We start from the raw sequence: 21,018 nt of genomic DNA on the forward strand, positions 1-21,018 counted from the left end.
GTCGGGAATAGCTTTGCACCGTTTTTCAACACAGTGTCGGGTGTGGACTGAGAACATTACACTGAATGTGAACCATCTTTCCGCTCAGGCCGGGCCCTCCCCGCGTCCCCCCCTCCGTCGGGGGGGAACCGGTGCCAGCCCTCGGGGCTCCCCCGGCAGCTGCCCCCCAGCCTCACACACTGGCGCTCAGGCCGCCAGGGCGGGCAGTGTTTGTGTGAGGCGATGCTCTGTTGAGAAACACGATACATAACATTCCACATCCTTTCCCTGCCCGCGAGGTGGCCCGGTGTGTCTAGACAGGTGTTCCTCTTCCCAACAAAGTGACAAAACAGTGCACAGCCCGCGCCCGGGCGGCCCCTGCGAGGACACCCACCGCCCACATCCAGCGTGTGCCTGGCGACGGTAACATCACAGGAATGATTTCCCAAGGAGTCACAGTGATACTTGTTTACGTGCGATGGTTAAGGAATGAAAAGCTGAGCCTGGTCCCATGCCCCTTAAAAACTTGAGCATAAATAATAAAATTCTACAGACACACGTACAACAATGTGAAACATACATTTACTTAAAAAGAACAAGCTTCATTTCCTTTTGCTCTCAGTCCTTTTCCCACCAGAATTTCCGGTCTCGTGAGATAACAGGCCGACGCAGTCAGACAACAGGAGACGGGTTTCCTTCCTAAGACGATGAACTCATTTGCCGAGTCACCTCCTCCGTTCACGAGGGAGCGTCCGCGTCCCCTGAGCTGTCACGGAAATTGTAAGGGACCCCGTCCCTCCGGCCCAGGCATCAGGCTCGAGGGGGTCATTTCCAAACATGTCACGGGACCCCTCACAACCGCAGACGCCTCGCAGGGCACAGCCCATCCCCCACAGCCCGGCAGCTACGGAGACGAGGCTCCCGTCGCAGCACCGACAAGGAAACGACACTAAGCTACACATGACACCACCTGGTCGCGCGCCCATCACTGCCGCCGCGCCGTTCCTAGCGTCAGCAGAAACTGGCCAGATTCGGAATCCAGTCCCGGTGCCCGTGTACCACACACAGTTACTCCTAAATAGACAGTCAGTCCCACGTGCCCCCATTTGAAAGGGGAAATGTTATGACCACCGAGGAAGAATCCATTGCTCTTTAACCCTCGTGCTCTGTCAAAGCAGAGAGCTCCCTGTGAGCTCCGCTACGGTGCTTCGGAATCCAGGGTTAGGGCAACGCAGTTTTAACCTCATGAGCTGCACGACGAATACCGGCCCTGTGCCCTCCCGCCCAGATGCCACCCTGCCACAGGCTCCTAAAAGGATGGTCTATAAAACCCGTCCCCCTCAGGGGAATTGCACAGCACGTGCTGAACACAGCACAGGCGGTGGGATCAAAGGGTGCACAGCTTCAGCAAGGTCAACAGCAGCGAGCTTCACCTTCTTGGGGCCAGGGCGGGGGGCGGGGATTCCCGCTTTGAGTCCGTTATACAATGTGGAAGCGACGGGGCCTCTTCCGGGCGCGTCAGAGGCTGAAACAGACCGGCGCCCCCCGCAGGCCGCTCCTCGGCGCTTGCCCGGCTCTCGCGCAAACATCCATCACCAGAGGCTTGAAATCCCAGCAGCCGCAGGTCCTCACTCTGCCGCTGAAGGCGACGCTTCGCGCGCTTTCCCTTGAAATGCCACACCCGTCTCGTGGGACAGCGAGCTGGGGCCTCTTGGGGCGCCTGTGGGGGCGCCCCCACCTGGGACCTGCAGAGAACATCTGGCCGCTGTTTATTGGACGAGAGAGTGTATCCGTCACCAAAGGTTTTTACCTCTAACGCTCATAAATTTGGAGTTGAGACAAGCAAAACCTGAGCACATGGTGGCAGGAACCCCTTTGCTTAGTTGTGAGAAGGAGCTGAAGCGTTACTTCACCTTAACCCCGCAGCCAAACACCTGCGCCTTCCTACTCTGTGGTTGTCCACGACCTCCCCTCCGCCCACCTGCCCCCCACCCCGACCCGAAGGCCTGCTGATCGCGGGGGAAGCGCAGGGGCGCGGCGGAGCTCCGCCTGGCCCCCTGCGTACCCCACACTGCTCCCGGATACACCTTGGGCGCGCCTGCCCCCCCCCCCCCGCGTCTTGTTGCGATCGTTGCCCCTCGGGGATCCTGGGCCTTTCTGCAAGGTCACCTGCCTGAGCAGCTCCCACACTTTAGGCCACCGACTGCCGCGAGCAAAGCGAAGCGAAAAGGAATGCACAGCAGGAAAGCTCGAAACAGCGCTGCAAAAAGTCCTGGAGACCCCGCGGCAAGCTCCTAACTCCAAAACCTTAAGTAACCCGGGGGCCAGCGGCCCACCCCGCCACTGTCCCCTCCCCTCCTCCGCTCCCTCCTTCCCCTTCCCAGTGCGGACCCTCCGGGGTTCGCTCTGGCCGCTCCCCTGGCGCCCTTCCCATCCTCCTCTGCCAGGAAGCCCTCCCCGCCCCGGGGCCGGGCACGCCCCGGGGACCCCGGCTCGCCCTAATCGGCGCCCTCCTCGCCTCTGTCTGGATTCTCGGGCAGGTTGAGCACGAAGGGGAAGAGCGCGCCCCGGACGTCCAGCGGGGCGCCCAGCGCCTCGGCCTCGAAGCTGCCGCCCGCAGCCTCCTCCGCGCCGCGCTCGCCGTCCCGCGGAGGCACGAAGCGCCAGGTGCCGGCGCGGCTCACGCAGTAGATGCTGCCGCCCAGCGCCGCGCAGCGGAAGGGCTGCAGGCCCGACGGCGCGCCCGGGGGCCGCAGGTGCGCGGCGCAGCGGCTCCACTGCTTGGCCAGGCAGTGGTAGCGCAGCACGCTGACCCCGCCGGCTGGCCCCGCCGCCTGCGCGTCGCCGCGGCCCCCGCACAGGTCGAAACGGTAGATGAAGCCGTCCAGCGCCACCATGTCCGCCGAGCGCTCGCGGCTGCTGCTGCACGGGCACTCCTGCCACTCGTCGCGCCGCGGGTCGTACTTGAGCAGGCGGTAGAAGAGCGAGCCCCCGGACACGTAGATCTCCCCATTGCAGGTGGTGGCCTCGTGCGCCACGGCGAAGGCGCCCCGGGGCAGCGGGGCCACGGCGGCCCAGCGGTCGGCGCGCGGGTCGTAGCGCTCCACGCTGAGCAGGCACTCGCCGCCCACGGCGTACAAGTGGCCGTCCAGGGCCAGCAGCTGCAGCTGAGAGCGCGCCTGGCGCAGTGGCCGCACGGTGCTCCAGCGGTCCGTGGCCGGGTTGTAGCAGAAGACCTGGTCCGAGGGGCGCGCGCGGCCGTCAGGACCCGCGGGCGCCACGCCACCGGCCACGAAGAGGTAGTTGTAGAGCACGCACAGGCCGCAGCCCCGCGCCGGGGCGCCCTCCGGCAGCCGCGTCAGCTCGTGCCACTCGCGGGCCTCCTCGCGCCAGCAGTAGACGGCGGCGTCCCCGCGGCACTCCGCGTCCCCCGACGGGCTCTGCGGGCGGCTGCCCGCGCGCTCCCCGGCCGACCCGAGCGCGGCGGCCAGCAGGTGGGCCCGTCCGGCGCGCAGGCGGCGGCGCAGCAGGAGGTCGCGCTCGGCGCCCGACAGGCGCCCAAACACCGCGGGCTCGCGCAGCACCTCCAGGTAGTGGTCGCTCATGAAGCGGTAGGCGGCGTCGCGCAGCTCCGTCAGCCGCTGCCGCTTGGCCGCGCTCAGCACCTCCAGGCAGTTGGCGAGGCTCAGCTGCGGCGCCACGGCCTCGGTGGCGCGCTGCGCGGCGCAGGGCAGCTGCAGGCGGCGCGCGCCGGCCACCACCTCGGCCACGTTGTCGGGGCGCACGCCCGCCATGCGCCCGCTGTACGCGTAGGCCAGCAGCAGCCGCAGCGCCGCCCAGCCCACGCCCGTCACCCGCAGCACGTCCCGCGACGCGCGTGCACGGAAGTAGTCGCTGCGCGCCGCCAGCACAGCTTTATGTGCTCGCAGCCGGCGGCCCGACACCTCGATGACCAGGTCGGGCTCCCCGTGCGCGGGCCCGACACCGGGGGGCACAGGCGCGGGTTCCCCGAGCTCCTCCCAGGACGCGGGCTCCTCCGGGGACGCGGGCTCTTCCGGGAACGCGGTCTCCTCGGGGTCTTCGGGCGACAGGGCGCCCGAGCTGCCAACTTCCCACTGCCTCTCCACCACCCGCTCGCCGCTGCGACACGGGGGCGGGGAGGCCGCTGCGCCCTCGGCGGCGGAGGCGCGGGACTGCGGCGGGGAGTCGTCCCCGGAGCTGAAGCACAGGGACGCGCTGAGACTGCAGGGTGACTGCGCCGGGGACACAGGGCCCTCCCCCGCGGCCGCATCCGGCGGCTGCAGGCTGCCCTCTCCCGGAGCCTCGGGCGCGCCACCGCCGCCGCCCCCAGCCTGGCCGCACACGCCCTGCGCCAAGGCGCCCCTGGGCTCGGGACCGCGATCATCCCCGGGGAAGAGGATGCAAGGGGCCACCGGGTTCTCCATGGCAGCGGCGCCTTCCCCTCAGGGGCCCACCATGGCTTGGCGCTGCTCAAGGTCGAAGGTTCTGCTGCGGCTCCTGGCCTCTTCTGGCGCGTGATCAGATTTCACTTCTGGGTCCACACTCTGGGGTTTGCTCCCTGGCCCACCCTCCCCTCCCGCGAAGAGGGCGTGGCAGCCCCAGGTGCGCTCTCAGGAGACCTAGTGAACCTCGGCTGGGCGCTGCCAAGGTCGCAGCGCTCAGCCCAGGCCGGTGGGGAGGCCAAAGCTGCCTCCCGCACAGCCGTGGAGCCTGGGTCCCGCTCCGTGTCCGGCCCCCACTCTGCGGAGTGGGGCTGTCAGGCGCACAGGACAAACCGGGGCGCGCTCTCTCCGCCTGTCCGCCCCCGCTCCTTCCCTGCCCGTCCCCTGGCGCCCGGGGCCTGCAGATCTGCGCCAGGGGCCTCAGACTTCGGAGGCCTGATTTGAACTCCCTCCTTGGTAAAGAGCCACGCTGGGGCGCTGTCCCTCTTTGTGACTCCCACTTGTCATTCAGGGTTTGGACAAGTCAGCAGGGCAGGGTCCATCTCGTGTCCCGCCATCAGCAGCGGTCGCAGTGCCGCCGGGCCGTCTGGTCACCCGGGACGGGTCCCTCGCTCCCTTGCCAGGTGCGCTTTGGAAAAACAGAATCACGCGCCCGTGGCTCGTTCAGGCGGGGCCTTGCTCCGCCGCTTCCGCTGCTGGGATGTCCGGTGCTCCCGTATCGGCCGCGTCACGCGCCTCTGGCCCCTGCGGGTGGGAGAGATAGAGGATGTTTCAGTCTGCGCCCTCGGGGCCACACTTCCCTCCACAGCCCTGCGGTCGCGGAGGTCAGCCCGGTGGGCGGGGGGCTGGCTTTTCCTCCGGACGGTGTGGTGCTCAGAGGCACGGGGTCACAGGGATTTTAACAGTGCCCCTCGCTCCCCCTCCCCGACGCTGGGATCCGGGCAGGCGAACTCAATTCGGGCCCGGGGCTCCGCCGCGGGACATGACCGAGTGTGCGGGCCTCAGCAAGTCTCCCATGTCAACCTGAAGAAACGTGCTCGGCGTAAAAGGAAGCACTTGGGTGGAGAGCACAGCTGGCCTGTGTGACCTCATTTTATTACCGTGGGGGCACCATTGCTGCAGCCTCTCCCTGCCCTTACCTCACATTTGGTCACAACAAATACGTGGAGGCAGGTAAATACTTGGAGGCAGGTAAATATTTGGAGGCAGGTAAATACGTGGAGGCAGGTAAATATTTGGAGGCAGGTAAATACGTGGAGGCAGGTAAATACTCAGAGGCAGGGTCAGGGCACGCCCTGGCAGCCGGCTGTGGAGCCTGCAACTCCGAAGCCGCTCGTTCTTGGAATGATGCGTCTAGAGAGCCTCTGAGAGGCAACTCTCCAAAAAGCTCATGTGCAGCAGGAAAAAAGCCAAAGAAAACCAGAAAAAAAAAAACCCAACCCCCGCCCCCAAAACCCAGAAGCACTAGGAAGGCAGCTGTGAGGACCTGCAGAGGAATTATAAAATAACGTCAGAAAACATCTTCGCTGAGTCGGCCCAGCCTTTTCGGAGACTCTGTAGCCAGGAGGGGGCCCCGTGGGCTCCGGCTTCCCCAAGAGGAGGAAGGAGGCAGAGACGCGCCCCACGCAGCTCAGGCTCATGGCTCTCCCACGAGACATGCTTGCCTCTCAGAAGCAACGAGATGACATTCAGCCACCTTCCTGCGACACCTGTGGATTCCCGGCTCGTCACACTTCATCCTGTGACCCGATGCGTGTGCCAAGCGTGCATGCGTGCGAGCGCGTGCGTCCGCCTTCCCCGCTCTGCCTGCTGCGATGCTACGGAAAGCTCTCTGAGCGTCTTGGAGCTGGGAATGTAACGCTCAGCGCCCCTCCGTCTCTCCTGGCAGCTGCAACAGCATCTCCGTGGCACAGTCATGATGCGGGAGGCACTGCGCGTGGGCCCAGGGCCGCGCCGGCAGACGGCAGAGCACAGCCCCTGGGGGCGGGGGGGCGGCGCAGGGAGGGAGCATGCTGGGCAGGTGCTGACAGAACGGACAGGCTGCTGTTTACTCAGCTGCCCTGTGACGCTTTGTCAGCTCCCTCCTGCTTCCCGGTGGCTGCGTCCCCTGAAAGGGCAGAGCGCGGGGCCCGCAGCGCCGGAATGTGATGACAAACCGGAGGCGGCCGGGTAAGCACAGTTCCCTGGCCCCTCCCAGGGACACGGGAGCCTGAGCGTCTGCCGTTCAGTCAGCGCCGGCTCGTGCTCGGCTCAGCTCTCTAAGGCTTCGGTCCAATACAGAGGAACTGGGACCTCAGAAAACCCAGGGGGTTTTTTGGTTGGTTTTGGGGGTTTTTTGGTGTGTTCGTTTGTTTGTGGCCTGGAGAAGGGTCCCAGAACTTCCCATTCTCTCTTTGCTGTGACTCATTAGACAGTGCCAGGGCCGCGTGGGGGGAGCTGAGCTGTCTGCAGGCCGTCGCGGACAGGCGCCTAGGCCGGGAGGCGGCCCTGCTGAGGCTCCTTGGGGCTGTGTCTGGTTTAAAAGCCCGGTGGCATCAGCCCCGGCTGGTGTGGCTCAGCGGACTGAGCGCCGGCCTGTGAACGAGAGAGTCGCCGGTTCGATTCCCAGTCAGGGCACAGGCCTAGGCTGGGGGCCAGGTCCCCAGTAGGGGGCGCATGAGAGGCAACCACACACGGATGTTCCCCACTCTTTCTCCCTCCTTCCCCTCTCTCTAAAAATAAATAAAATCTTTAAAAAAAATAAGTAAAAGCCCTACAGCATCAGTTTAACGCCTGAAAGAATCAGGCTAATACTACACAGGGCCGGGCAAAAGTAGGTTTACAGTTGTTTGTATGGAAAAGTACTACAATAATTAATACCCACGAATGCAAGAATACACAGTCTCGCATGCTCACAACTGTTGACCTGCTTCTGCCCCCCACCCCCTGGTTTGTCGGAGCCGCGACAGGGCAGGAGCTCCCGCTCCGTGGTGATGGGGACCCGAAGCCGGCAGGGGGTCACTCAGCTGGTCTCTCGTGTCCCTGCTGGCCCAACCCTGGACCGCTGCTCACCCGCTCACGACGCGTCCCCCCTGCCCCACCCAGGCAGGAGTCCCCGGCCCGGGCAGCCAGCTGGGGTCGGGAACGCTGGTGACCGTCCACCCCGGGGCATCCGGCGGCTGCGATGCTGAGGGGCCCCCCAGCTGCGCCTCCACGAGAGCCACGGGTGGGCTGCTTTCTGACAGGGGTCCCTCCCCCCGCCCTGCAGGGTAGATGCTCCTGCTCCCAGGACAGAGGGGCCATGGCCCTTCCCTGATGGCGTTGAAGAAACGCGGCACGAATAGCGGGGCCCTCCCCCGACGCCAGAATGACCCACTTCCCTGATTTCGCTTTAAAACCGCTGGGAGGACTCAGCCCGCGTCGCGTCCACAGTCCACGGAGACGCGCGCCGCCGGGCGGACGCAGGCGGGGCCCCAGTTCCCCGGACGGAGTGAGGGGCTTCCGGAGGGGCTTCCCGCCAGGCTCCGCTCGCGCCAAGCCCGGCGGCCTGGGAGGGCGCTGTGCAGGGCGCGTCCAGGGGGCCGAGGTAAGCGAAGGCCACCGGCCGAGGGCCCCCTGTCCTGGGGGAGACGCTCGGCCCCGAGCAGCGCTGTGCGTCTGCGACAACCGCTCACGGACAGAGGGAGCCCGTGGGCGAGGGACGGTGTCACGTGCAGGTGTGGGTGGCCAGAGCGGCTCCCTTCGGACCGTCCCGGGGACACACCTTACTAGGACAACAAGTTCTAGTCCAATGTAATTTCGGTAGCATTTCCCCCTGAAGAATACAGACTTCTTCTCGACCTCATAAATACCGCACCAGGAACGGCGAGGTTTTTTTCCATCCCACTATTAATGCGAAATGTAAAACATAAGGTCGTGGGTGAGTTCCTGACGTGGAGACTATTTACGCATTTAACGTGCTTATTAGCGGATTGTTTAAAGTTAAATACGCCCCATGGTAATAATACACGTTGCTAAAAGAATCTTCCTTTCAAGTAACTAGCCTACTTTTTAAGAATATTTGCTAAGAGACCTAGAAGGCCCGTGCCAACTCCCGCAGCCCGCGTGGCCTCTAAGGAACGAACCCCTCTGCGGCGTTGCCCGCGTGATGCCCGCATGCTTGCTCCTGTGTGTCCCCAGACACCCGTTAGATCGCGCCTGCGCCTGGCCCACCACCTCCCTCAGCAGCAGAAAGACACGGACCCCTCGGTCGGTCAGTAGCCCACGAAGGGTGAGGTTAACAAAACCGTAAATGCAGGAAAAACTGCCCAGTCTTAGAAACTCGCAGGGAGCCTCGGAATTTCTGATTGCACAGCGGACGCACTGTGTTTTCCAAGTCTTGTTTTCCAAGGGGCTCTCTTCTCGGGGCCGATTTACGAGGAGCCGGCAGCTCCTGGGCACACGGGCCTGCGGGGGCACAGGGGGTCCCGGGGGGTGGGCGGGACGAGGGAGCCGGCCGGGCTGCGGCTGAGGGCACGTCCCACGGAGACAGTGACGTTCCTGCGGCCGGACTGCCGTCCCCTCGGTCTCCCAGGCACACGGTCCCTCCGTCGGCAGTGAGGTCTGTCCCAACGGCCCTGCAGACGGTCCCTGGGCTGAGGACTGGGCGGCGGCCAGCACCTTCCCGTCGTGGATGCCGCGTTCTCACGGAAGGACGACGCTGCCGGGAAGGGAGAAGGGGCTCCACGCTTCTAGGTGCTAACACGAGGCCCTCCGCGCACGCACTCACGCACAGATGCACACACACATTCCCACGAGACGCCCTGCCCACCCCCAGGCCACGCGGGACGCGGCGCACGGTCGGGTCCAGGCCCCGGTCGCGCCCCGGAAGCACGCCTGGAACTCCTGGGCGGCCCGGCGTCCGCACACCCGCGCGGCCCCACGCAGACCTGCCCGCTGCGCCGGGCCCGCGCGGCGAAGTTAGCGGGGTGTGCTCTGCAGTGGAGGCCGTTCTGGGGCGACGCTTCCTGCGGCGAGCTTGGGCCTGGGCCACCGCTGGACTCCCGCCCAAGGTCCCCGGAGACGCCGCGGTCCACACGCAGGCGCTCTGGCAGCCCCTTGCCGCCCCCTCAGCCACCGCCGTCCCCCGCTATTCGGAGGCCTGGGAAGTAGAGCGAGAGTAAGGTGACCCCGCTGGACATCAGGCCGTGAAAGTCTGTTGCTGAACAGGCTGACTCTCGCGCCTCCTTCGCCAGACCACGGGCGTCTCCCTGTTGAAGCCGCGTGGAGCTCTGTGGCTCGGCCGTTTGTTTCCCGGTTGGGGCCGCGACCACACCGAGAGGAGGAGGCAGGTGGGCCTGCGACTCGGGGCGAGCGCCGTGCGTGGGGCGCATCTCCGGCAGGGCCGGCCGCCCGGCCTCCGTGGCCCAGCGCGGTCCCAGGCTCCCAGAAGGGCCTGGCGATCCGCTCCCCCGGTGGCTCCACAGAACAACAGACCCAGGAGCTGAGGAAGGACCCCCTCCGCTTCCAAGGGGCGTTCAGAGGAGAAAGAGGGGAGCCAGGCCTCGCTGGGTTCCGAAATAAGGCTGTTCTCTTTCCCAGCCTCCCAAGCTGTCAAACCAGACGGGCGTCAGCGCCCAGGGGACAGCCGGGCGCCGTCCCCCCTGTGCGAGGACCTCAGGACGCAGCTGCGCAGAAGGCCCAGCCGCGCTCCGGCGGGGGAGCCTGCAGGCGGGTGCGCGAGGGGCACAGAGCGCGTCCAAGGTGCAGACAGAACTCGGACCCGGGAGCCGCGTGGACAGGGCTGTGGCCCCCTGGCCCGAGTCCTGAGAGACCACAGAAATCCCAGTTTGAAGGCAGCCCTACAGCCTTGTCTGGGGGGGCTCAGTGGATTGAGTTCCGGCCTGCGAGCCAAAGGGTCGTCGGTTCGATTCCCAGTCAGGGCACAGGCCTGGGTTGCAGGTCGGGTCCCCAGAAGGGGGCGTGCAAGAGGCAGCCACACAGGGATGTTTCTCTCCCTCTCTTTCTTCTTCCCTTCCCCTCTCTCTAAAAATAAATAAATTAAATCTTTTAAAAAGAAAGAAAAGACAATCCTACAGAAGGGCAGGCAAAGGCTGTACAAAATGAAAAGAGGCCTTTGGGCCCCCAGAACAACCCAGGCTGGTAAAAGGCTGAGAAAACCGCTCAGCTCAGCCGCCACCCAGGCATTTCCCCTGGAAAAGGAGGCTCGGCTCAGAGGGCAGGGCCAAGGCCCGGGGTGGGGGTCGCCCCCCGGAGGAGAGGGGACGCTTTCCAGGAACTGCCGGCCTGGGCCGCCCACCCAGGGCAGCCTCGCGCCGTGCCCGCCGCGTCCGGTGCCGAACAGGAGGCTGCCTGGGGAGGTGGTCAAACACCAGGCCCCCTGTGGGCGTGAAAGCGTTGTTTTCATGAGATTAACGTTATCGTCGCCGGACTTGGAACAAAGCGAATCGCCCTGCAGACGCGCCCCAGAGGAGCCTCGGGGGAGGCCAGCTCCTGGTGGCCCAGCGGCGACACTCAGAGGCTCCGGGATGAGCCGCCCCAGCCGGCCCAGCCCTGCCCAGGCTGCAGACCGGAAGGCAAAGGAAATGTCGCTCTTTGAAGCCGGCCCGAGGCGGTGCAGGCGGCTTCCACAGGACGCCACGGCCTCGCGCCTCACCAACACCGACACTCCGTTCCCACAGCTCCGCAGCCCGGACGTCCCGAGTCCGGGCGTCGGCAGATCCCGGGTCCGGCAGGGCTCGCTGGGGCCTCCTGTGGAGGGCGGGGCGGGGGTGGCTTCCACAGGGGCGCCGAACCCCACGCGACAGGGGCCGCCCCCGGGACCGCCCACCCGGGGCGCGGTCTGCATGCACAGGGGCGGGGACAGTGGGACAGCGGCTCAGCGGGCCTGGCCGTCGCGGCCACGTTCCCGTGGACGTTCCCCCGTGACGAGGCGGAGCCCCCGGCAGCCTGCAGTCGCCCTAAGATTTGTGTCTGTAAACGCCGCTCTGGCTGCTGTTCGCGGACCCGACCGCGGGGAGGACGCGACGCCCAGGCCCACGCGGGTGACGGGGCGGGGATCGAGGCCCCGGCGGCTCTGAGACTTCAGGGGGAAGAGGAAGACGCGAAGGACGGGGGCGCCGCGGTCCCCGGCCCAGGGACCGGCGCGTCTGCGTCGCCCCGGGGGAGAGACCTCGGTTCTCCAAAATTACCCACGTCCTACGTCGCCCTTCAAGCCCCAGAGCATAGAGCTACCTGTCTGCGTGAGAGAAACGCGACCGTTACTCAGGAAGGCGAACGATGGCACGGCCAAGTCCCGACGCTGCCCCGCGGGCGCCCGGTCAGCACGGCGGGGCCTCTGGCCCGTCCCCACGCTGTGCCCCTCCTCCCCTGCCCTCCTCCAGACCCTCCGAGGCCGCATCACGGCGTCCGACCGACCACCCGTGCGCTGGCTGGATCCTACGCCAGTGGCCTTCACCTTATTAGAATCTAAGCTGCAAGGGCTGGGACTGGCCCCACTTTTCCGGGCACGTACCCCCCGCCCTGCGCCCGCACCTGCCCGTGGCAGCTGGGCATCCGGTGGGCACCTGTGAGGGGAGGGGTTCACGTTTAACCATCAGAACCTCAGAGGCAGGCACGGGCGTCCGCGTGTTTTACTGCGACCTCCTCCCCAGCAGAGCCTGGGCTGGGGGCAAAAGGTAAGCTCCTCGAAGTCCCTGTTTTATTCTAAAAGTTATTCCTCGCTGTTAATGCTTTCACAAGCCTGTGCCAGCCGCCAAGACCCTGGTTTTAGCATCATTACGGGAACGTCACTCACAAAACCTAGACCCGGGCCACAGCGGGAACAATCCCTCAACCTCCAGGGAAGGGCAGCCGTCGCCCTGGGCCGCGGGGGCAGAGGTGCTTTCGGGAGGGCAGGGCTGGCTCCTGATCTGCCCCCACCGCAGCCCGCGGCTGGGCGTCGCGGCCACGGAGCCGTGGGGTCGTGGGCCAGGCGGCGGTGCCGCAGCCTGAGTCACTGCAGCTTCCCGCGCAGCCGTGAGCACCGAGCTGCTGCTGGCATTTAGCAAACAACGAAGCGCGATCCAGCACGGGGGCGTTCACCGCGCGGAGCCTCGCTGTTCCCGGACGGGGACAAAGCCGCCCAAAGTGCTCTTCAGGCTCAAAGCAGCGCCTGCTTTCCTGCTGACAGCCTTGTTTCTTACACTGGAGGGGGCGGGGGCGGGAGCCACGGGCCGTGGGGAGAGGTGCTGGGACGGAGCAGGGCCTGGCCACCCCCCTCCAGACCCTCCTTCCGCCCAGGAGCAGGCCAGCGCTGAGTGGGCCGCGGCAGGGCCCTCCTGCAGGGAGGCGGGCCGGCCGGCCACCGTCACCCCGGGGCGTCCCGGCTCCAGGCTCCGAGGGACGGCCTGCAACCCTGCTTCCCTCCTCCCGAGCCTGGGAGTTCAGTACTGGGCACGGAATCCCTCTGCTCGTTTCCATTCTGCGCCTTCCAACAATTGCCCGGCAATTAGCAGCAAAGGCTGAAAAGACTTCCCGTCTCATGGAGGCGCCGGCCCAGCGCTGAGCAGAATGCCAAGCACCGAGGCCAGGCAGCCCCTGGGCTCCTGGGGGTGGGGGTCCTGGCAACAGGACACGCTCAGCTCAGGCGGGGACAGCTCAGGGCCCCCGGGCACCCATGAGGGACCCCAGTCAGAGGCGTAGTGGCGGCCCCTTAGGGAGACACGGGGCAGAGGGAGCCCTCCCGCCTCAGCGCTGCGGGGGCCGCGGGGGCAGGAATTCACAGGGTGAAGGTCTCCTGCCTGCGCTGGGTCAGGCCCCGTGTTCCACCAGTGCATCCTCCCTGAGAACAGATCGGGGGAGGGTGGCCCCCGGAAGGCGGCTGTGTGGGAAGCGAGGAGTGAGCGATTGTTTTATTATTGATCTGAGAGCGAGAGAGGGAGGGGGGGGGCGGGGGAGGAAGACAGAGAAACTTCGATTTGTTTTCCACTCCCTGATGCATCACCGGGTGGCTCCGGCGCGGCCTGACCAGAGGTTGAACCCGCGGCCTTGGGGAGCCCGGGCGGCGCTCTAACCACCTGAGCTCCCGGCCAAGGCCAAGAGGGGGCTGGTTTTTAAAACCCCCTTATTCGATGCTCCAGAGCAGTCACGGTCCCGCCAGAGGGAGGGACCCCGGGGAAGCCCGCCCGGGCCGCGCCCCAGGCGCCCCCGCACCTCACGCGTGGGCGGGGCGCGCGGACAGGCGCTGACGCTCGGCTCAGAGTCGGAGCGCGGACGCCCGCGGGTCACTCGTGGGCTGTTTCAGCGCTGCTCCTCTTCGTCCCCCTCCCCGTCCCGCCGTGACGTCAGGCACATGCACACGCGCCACAGCCTCGCCACGGGCCATCCACGCGGCCGCTGGGGCAGAGGCTCCCCGAAAACAAAGCGTGCAGTTTGCAGGAGCCCCGAGCAATCCGGGGCGCCCGCGGGGGGCGCGGGGGCCGAGGGCAGGGAGCCGCCGCGGTGCCGGGCCTCCGCACAGACTCCAGCGCCGCGCCCGGCCCGGGAGGGACCTCCTGCTCCCGCTGCCCGGAGCCCCGAGACGGACGACCACAGGCTGGGCCCGGGTGGCCGCGGGTCCCGGCCGCCGCCCCCCGAACGCTCGGCCGGAGCGCGGGGCCGCTCCTCCGGGCTGTGCTCCGATGGGCCGGGCGCGGCGACACGCAACCGTTGGCGGGACGGCTGGTGGCCGCGGCCGCGTCCTCGGAGCCGGTCGCCGCGGGGCCTCGCCGCCCTCTCGCAGGAGCGCACTGCGGGGCCCCCGCGGTCGCCCAGGACGGAGGTCCACGCACCCCTCGCCGCCCCCTACGCGCGCACGGCCACCCCCGCCGCCGCCCCGCCTGGGCGGCCCCCACCCCCATCAGCGCTCTGTGACCCCCCGGCCACCCCAACTCCCCCCTGCGCCCCCGATCCCCAGCCCTCCGCGTTCCGGGGCGTCTCGCCGCGGCCTCCCCCCGCGGCCACCCCTACCTCGCCGCCCGGCGCTCGCCCTCCGCCCTGGCGCTCGCCGGAGCCGGGACGCGGCGCCTCGCCGGGGTCTCCGCTGCGCGTGCGCGCAGGCCTCCGCCCGGCACCTGTGCGAGCGCCCGCGGCCCGCGCACCTTCCCGGTCCCTCGCGAACGCCGCCGGGGAGCGACCGCCGCGGACCCCGCACTCACCCGCGCCCGCCGGGCCCAGCCGCTGGGAGGAGCGCGCGGCGGCGCCGGGGGCGGGGGCGTGGGGGGCGGCTCCGCGTGGAGCGCGCCGGCGCGGGCCGGGGGCCGGGGGCGGGGGTGGCCCGAGACGGACGCCGAGGCCCCGCGGGGAGGGGGCTTTGCGGCGGGAGCGCGCCCGCAGCTGGCGCGTCACCGTCCACACCGCTGGCCCCGCACCTGCCCCCGCTTGAATGCAGCGCGTGAGCCCCGCGCGGCAAGAACGGAAGGTCCCTGTCCCAGGCCTCGCTCCTCTGTCTCCTCCGCGCGAGGAAACCGAAGGAAGGGAGCTCTGTTCCTATCGTTTTGTAAACCCAGGGATGACGCGCGGGTGGCGTGTTCAGCGGTTAGAAGCCTGTTGCCACGTCTTCGTAGATTCCCGAAGAAAGAAACGGTCGCCTCCCGGCCAGTGCGGCCCGCACGTTGGAACGTGTTCCCGGCTCTGGAAACGCGGCCTCCGTCCGCTCGGGCGGTCCCCGCAGACGTCCGCGGGCCCAGGCCTGAGGCTGGGCCCCCGGTGGCAACGGCGGATTGTAAACAGTGCGTCCTGAACAAGGATGGAATTTCCGCCGGCGGGGGAGCCGGGGGCCTTGATTTTGTCTTGCCCTCAGTTTTGCGTTTGACAGTCCGCGTGTCCTGACCCGTTTCCATTCAGCGGCCCAGGGGGATCCCTCACACCAACCAGGTTTGGCCTCAAGGGGGCAGGAACTGCCCAGCGATCGGGGTGCATGCAGGGTGGGCCAGAGGGGCCGACAGCTGTGGGTGACATTCTCCTGAGTCATCCATCAGGGATCAGCACCTGCATGTCTTCCAGGCGACACCGTAAGCCGGCTTCTGCTTGCCCCTGCCTGTTCAATTGTCGCTTAACTCTAGCAGAACCACGCCTTCGGGGCCGGAAGACCTCCCCTCGGGCTCCACGTTTAGTTTGTTCCGTGTACCCGCAACGTGCCTGGGGTGTCTGTGTACCTTCTCCGGAGCCTCTGGGCGGCTGGCTCGCCCCACACCAGCAACGTGAAGGCGTCCGCAGGGGCGTTTTACGCCGTTTCCCAGCTGTGCCTCCCGTTTCCTTTCGGAGAGCAGCTTTGGGTGGGCCCACAGCCTCCGGCCGCCCCTGGCTCCCGCCCACCTCTGCGAGCCAGCTCCCCGGGCCCCTCGGCTGCCCTCTCTCCGGGGCAGCCTGGCTGGGCGTGTCCTCTCTACCTCTCTGCCCACGTCCCGCGAGGCGCGGAAATGTCACCGTTAACTCTCCTCCCCGCGGGGCTTGCGATGCTCGGCCTATACCAGGCTCTCGATAAATATTTACTGACGGGATGAAAAACTGCATGACTCGACTTCAACGCCTGAGCCAGCGGGAGGCGAGGCGCGTGGGAGCCCCGTCGGCTTTCGGACTCAGCGGTCTTGTCGTTGGAGCGCGCGGCCGCCGACACGGGCCGTGGAGCTGTGTGGTTCGACTAGCCCACGGGAACAACGGGGACCCGCTGTCCTGGGGGAGCCACGTCAAGGAGGAGGCCCCTCTGTCTTCGGTCACAGCTACGTCGAGAGTACTTCACGAGTGGTCGTAGTGTAGTTCAAGTCTCCGCTGACGGAGAGGCTGGTGGGCTGGGAGACGTGTCCAAACACCTCCGGGGGCAGGCCTGGCCCGGAGACACCCTGACGCTCACCGCGTTGTCCTGGTGAGATGCCCCCCGCCCCCAGGCTGCCGTCCAGGGACCAGCTCAGGCCCCGGGCGCCTGAGCCCGCTGGAGGCCGCAGGAAGGCGGGGGAGCCCACTCTGGAACTCGGCTGATGGGGCCTCCAGCACTGGTGTCACCCTCTGCAGGTCTCGTGAACTGGGGGCCCTTAACCTCCCTGTGTCCCACCGCCCTCTCTGTGAGTGGGGGCGTGGGCGCCCCCTCCCCACGGGGCCGATGGGCGAGCGCTGCACGCAGAGCCGCGGGCCCGTCCCGGGCAGGGCGAGGCAGGCTCCGCGCCGCGTCCTGTTGTGGCCCCGTGGTGGACGGGCCGCAGGCGTCTCCGCCTCCGCACGCTGATGTCAGGTCTCCCGTGCCCGTCCCGGCCTTGGACGCAGCGGGGAGGCGGCTGGTCGGCCGCAGGCCCCGGGTCTGAGCCGGGCGGGCCTCCCCGAGGAGGCCCTCACACCGAGGGCTGGGCACGCCCTCCCCGAAGCCCTTAATGGTCCGCAGGAGCCCCTACCTTCCGAAGAGCAGCAGTTAAACCCCAGTAGCTGTCAGGAACGGATCCAGTTGCTACAAAGTGCTTTGAGTCTCTTGGCATGAAAAATTAATTAGACTGTCTGGGAGCTGGCGCTGGGACAACACTCAGCGTCGTGCGGAAGACTCCGGCCTTCCTGGGCGAGGGAGAACCGCCTTCCCCGCAGCCCGGCCCCCGCGACCTTGGGGTGCACGTGCCTCCTGGGAGCCGCTCCCTGGACACCCTGGGGCTCTTCCCTCGCATCCGCGTCGGCCCGCCCTCTCACGAGCCGGGGGCGGGAGCCGCAGGCCGGAAGAGCTCTCAGCGCCTCCGGCTCTCGACCTTGCTGAATGTCGCCCCAGGCGGCGCCCGGGGCGGGAGGCCCGTGGCATGGTCTGCAGAGGAGGACAGAGGCCTGCCCGCCCGCCCGAAGCCCGGGCCAGGCTGAGGGGCACCGCGCGCGGGTTCGGTGGCCGTGGACTCTCCGGGGACAGACGGCGCCGCGAGGACCGCCCGCCCGCCTCCTGGCCCTCCTCACGTCCTCCGTGGACGCGCTAGCTGTGCACGTGCCTCCCGTGGACGGAAGCGCCTGGGAGGCCCCGCGCACGTGCCCGTCACAGGAGCACACGCACAGCTACCACGTGGCCACTAAGTTTATTAGTGTTGATCCCAACGAGCCTTCTTTGGAAAGAAAAATAAAAAGTTAATCATTTTAAACAACCGTGGTGCCTCCGTACCCACTAATTCGTTCTGGAACTCGTGACGCGTGGTAGGCAAGTGACGATCGATGAAGCGTTTTCTCTCCGGGGGCCACAGCGGCGGGATGCGCACAAGTTCCAGCGAGTGCGGCGCGTCCCCAGCAGGCCGCGAACGCGGGGACATGTTTTCCTCATCAGAACGTGACGAGTACAGGCCGTGACGAGCTCTGAAGCCGGCGAGCACCGAGGCACGACTGTATTTTCAAATGTTTAAACTATTGTGTCGCCGGGTCTAAATAGCAAATCCTCGAAACGATCCACTAAGTGAGGACCCCTGGCCGCCCTAATTCAGTACAACCAGTGTCCTCGTAGGAAGAGGCAGCCAGGCGCAGACACGCCCAGATAAGCCACATGAGAATGGAGGCGGAGACCGGGTGCGGAGCCATGGCCGCAAGCCAAGGGCAGCGGGGAGGGGGCAGGCGGCGGCAGCCCACGGAGCCAAGGCGTGTCCGGAGCCCACGGAGGCTCCCCGCGCGGCCGGCACCTGACCTCCGCCCCCCGGCCCCAGGCTGGGAAGGACACACGGTGGCTGTCTGAGTCCCGGCCCTGCCCCTCCGCAGCCGTCTGTCCCCGCGGCCGCACGAGCTGCTGCAAAGGTTGTGCCTCTTTTCCACAGAAGCAGGGCTTTCGAACCGCCTGTGCTGGGGGGCAGGACACTGTTTTCTTTTCTTCTTTCCTTGGGAAAAAGGGAATGGCTAGACAAATTAAAAAATTTAAAAACACGGAAAAGAAGAGGCTGATTTTTCTGAGCACTGGGCGTGGCCCCTGCAGGCAGGTGGTGCTCGGGCGCGGAGCCAGGACGGCATCCACCGGAGCCAGACGGCGACAGGGCGGTCGCAGGGGCCTTGCCGGGAGGACTCCGCCCGCTGGAGACAGGCCAGTGCGTCCCCGTGGCCCCCGTTTAAGCGCAGCAGCCTGCCCGGCCCACGCAAAGGCCTCCCCGAACGTTATTCTCTTTCCACCTCCCGCCCCCCCCAACCCTGTGAGGGGCCCCGATCACGCTGTTCCTCGCCCCCGGGTGGGGAGGCGGAGGCTCAGCCCCGGGCCCGTGGGTCCGCGGAGCCGGCAGACACAGCCTCGTCTGACAGAGCCTGTCCGGCGGGGGGTGGGGGGTGTGCCGAGGGTCTTCGCGAGGAAACGCTGCGCTGGGTGCACCGCGCCGACCACGCCAGCCGGGGCCCGGGGCGGTCTGCGCCCTCCTGGCCGAGCGTGAACTCGCATCTCACTGGCGATGCGCCGCCGCGCGGGCCACGGCCCCCGCTCTCACCTGTGTTCCCGTTCCGTGACGGAAGCAGGACAGTTTATATCCAGTCAGGATGGCGGTGTGACACCCGCACGGGCCCAGAGGGCAGCCCAGGGCGCGGCCGGCAGCGGGGCCCCGCGCTCAGGCCGGCGGGCGCCGCACTGGGGCTGCCCTGCGGTGGGGGGACGCGGCGAGCCCCCCCTGCCCGGGACAAGTGGGGACCCTGCCTCCCACGGCTGCCGGCGCCTGTCGCCCCCGCGCCAGCAGCGCGCGGTGCTCCCCAGCAGTGGCAACCAAAAACGTCCCCAGACGTTGGAACTGTCCCCGGCGTTGACAAGGACTGAGCTGAAGACAGAGCAGGATCTCCTGTGTTAGCGCCAAACACACAAAAATAACGAAAAGAGCAAGAGGCTATTTTTAGAGGAGTCCTCGTCACTTACCCCGCGCGCAGCAGGTCCTGTGCCTCACTCCCCGCCCAGGTGTGGGGCCGCCTGGCTGCCGCCCCGGGGCCCGCCCCTCACTTCCCCGGCCGCCCGGCTCTGCGCCCACTCGTGGCGTCCGAGGAGCCGGGCAGGGGGTGGCAGGGCGCTGTCCAACTCCGCGGGCCCGCCCCGCCGCCCGCACGCGCGCCGCCGCCACCGCACAGCACCCTGGGACGGAGGGCGGCAGGCCCTGCCAGGCCTCCCCGCAGGGTCCCTGAAGCGGAGCCACAGGACGGCTCCGGATCGCAGAGGCCGCGCCGTCTGGCCCCACATTTCCAGCCAGCACACCACGCGGCCAAGCTCAGCCACCCCCGCGGCTCAGAGCGACCCCGCGGAAAAGCTGCCCTGGGCACACGTCCCTGATTCCCGAGAGTGCTTTCTGGGCGTCCGCGGCGGCTCCGGCGGCTCCATACGCCCCTCTGGCCGGGCCCCCACGCCAGCAAGGGGTCCGCGTCCCACCCTCCTTCCCGCAACCCCAGGCTGCTGTCGGGCTCTGGCCAGCGCTGCCGGACGGGCCGACTCCAGGCGCTCTTGCTGGCGCCGCCGGGGACACACAGCCCTCCTATCGACGGCAGCTCTGGCGGCCCCGTCTCAGAGCCACCACGGGACACACGCCACAGCTCCCAGCGTCTGCCGCTGCCTGGCAGAGCCGGCTTGGGCAAGGCTCCTGCACTCCGAGCCCGCGTCCTCATCGGGGACACGGGGACGTGGGGACAGCGACCCCACAGGGCGGCTGTGCTAGCAGAGCAAGCCGACGTCTCCACCGTCCTTCCCAGTCCGACGAGCGGCCGGCTCCCGGCGGGCAGGAACTGCCTGGAGAGGCAGGGGTCGCGGGGACACACAGTCGCCCTCGCTTCACAGGTGACAGAGACGACGAGACCGACTCCTGCCCGCCCTGCACATCCTCATTAGAAGGACACAGGAGTGGCACCTCGTTCGCCCTCTGACCCGCTGCTCAAGGGTTAATTCTTCCCCCGCTTGCTGGCGCTTGCTGGCAGAGTCCCAGGGAGCAAGCCAGGCCCCGCCAGCTGTCTCCTGCCATTTCCACCCGAGTAAACATCGTTCAGACAGCCCTGCAGGGAGCGGCGGGAGCCCGGAGGGGCATGTGTGCGTGGGTGCGTGTGACGTGCCTGTGTGCGCACGCGTGCGAACCCAGCGGGGTGGGGGTGGGGCGTGGAGGGAGAAGCGGCTTCTGAGCAGGACCCAGAAGTGCCCTGGGACCTAAATGGACACTTAGTTGCGAACAGCGTAGTTCCGGGCAACCACCCTAAGGGGCTGCCCCGTCCTTCCCTCCTCTTCCTCACGTCCTTCGCTCCGTTTTTAAACCGAGAGCCGCGCACCAGCCGCGGTCTCCACCCCAGCCCCCCGGCCCTGCGCCTGCGGGTGCCTGGCGGATGCTGCTGGCAGATCGCTTCTGCTTCTGGGCCCTTTACGCCTAAGGAAAACCATCCCGCGGGGCGAGCACCTGAGGCCACACGTGGAGGCCGCCTTCGCGGGCGCGGTCCCTGCACTTGGGTCAGGGCCCTGGAGCAGCACAGGGAGGGCCCGGCGGATGGAGTCCCGGCCGGGTCCCCGAGGGGCTGGGCCCGGGGCGTGTGGGCTCAGGGAGCCCAGGAGGCTGGGGAGGGAACAGAGGGAGCCCCGGGGCGGGCTCCCTGCAGGGGCAGGACCTGCTTCAACAGGGCTGAGGCCACGGGGCAGAGGGGCACCCGCCCC

At 67.5% G+C, this 21,018-nt stretch overlaps 1 protein-coding gene across 1 annotated transcript; it reads right to left on the reverse strand.

Moving 5' to 3' along the window:
* Positions 1-2,477: 2,477 nt before the first annotated feature.
* Positions 2,478-4,424, reverse strand: KBTBD11 (kelch repeat and BTB domain containing 11). Its single transcript, XM_054565833.1, has one exon. It carries the CDS (start codon positions 4,422-4,424, stop codon positions 2,478-2,480), a length of 1,947 nt encoding a protein of 648 aa, XP_054421808.1.
* Positions 4,425-21,018: the final 16,594 nt, after the last annotated feature.

This window comes from Pteronotus mesoamericanus, unplaced genomic scaffold (assembly GCF_021234165.1).
Source record: "Pteronotus mesoamericanus isolate MK-2021 breed Mesoamerican mustached bat unplaced genomic scaffold, CSHL_Meso_final contig_169, whole genome shotgun sequence".
Lineage (NCBI taxonomy): Eukaryota > Metazoa > Chordata > Mammalia > Chiroptera > Mormoopidae > Pteronotus > Pteronotus mesoamericanus.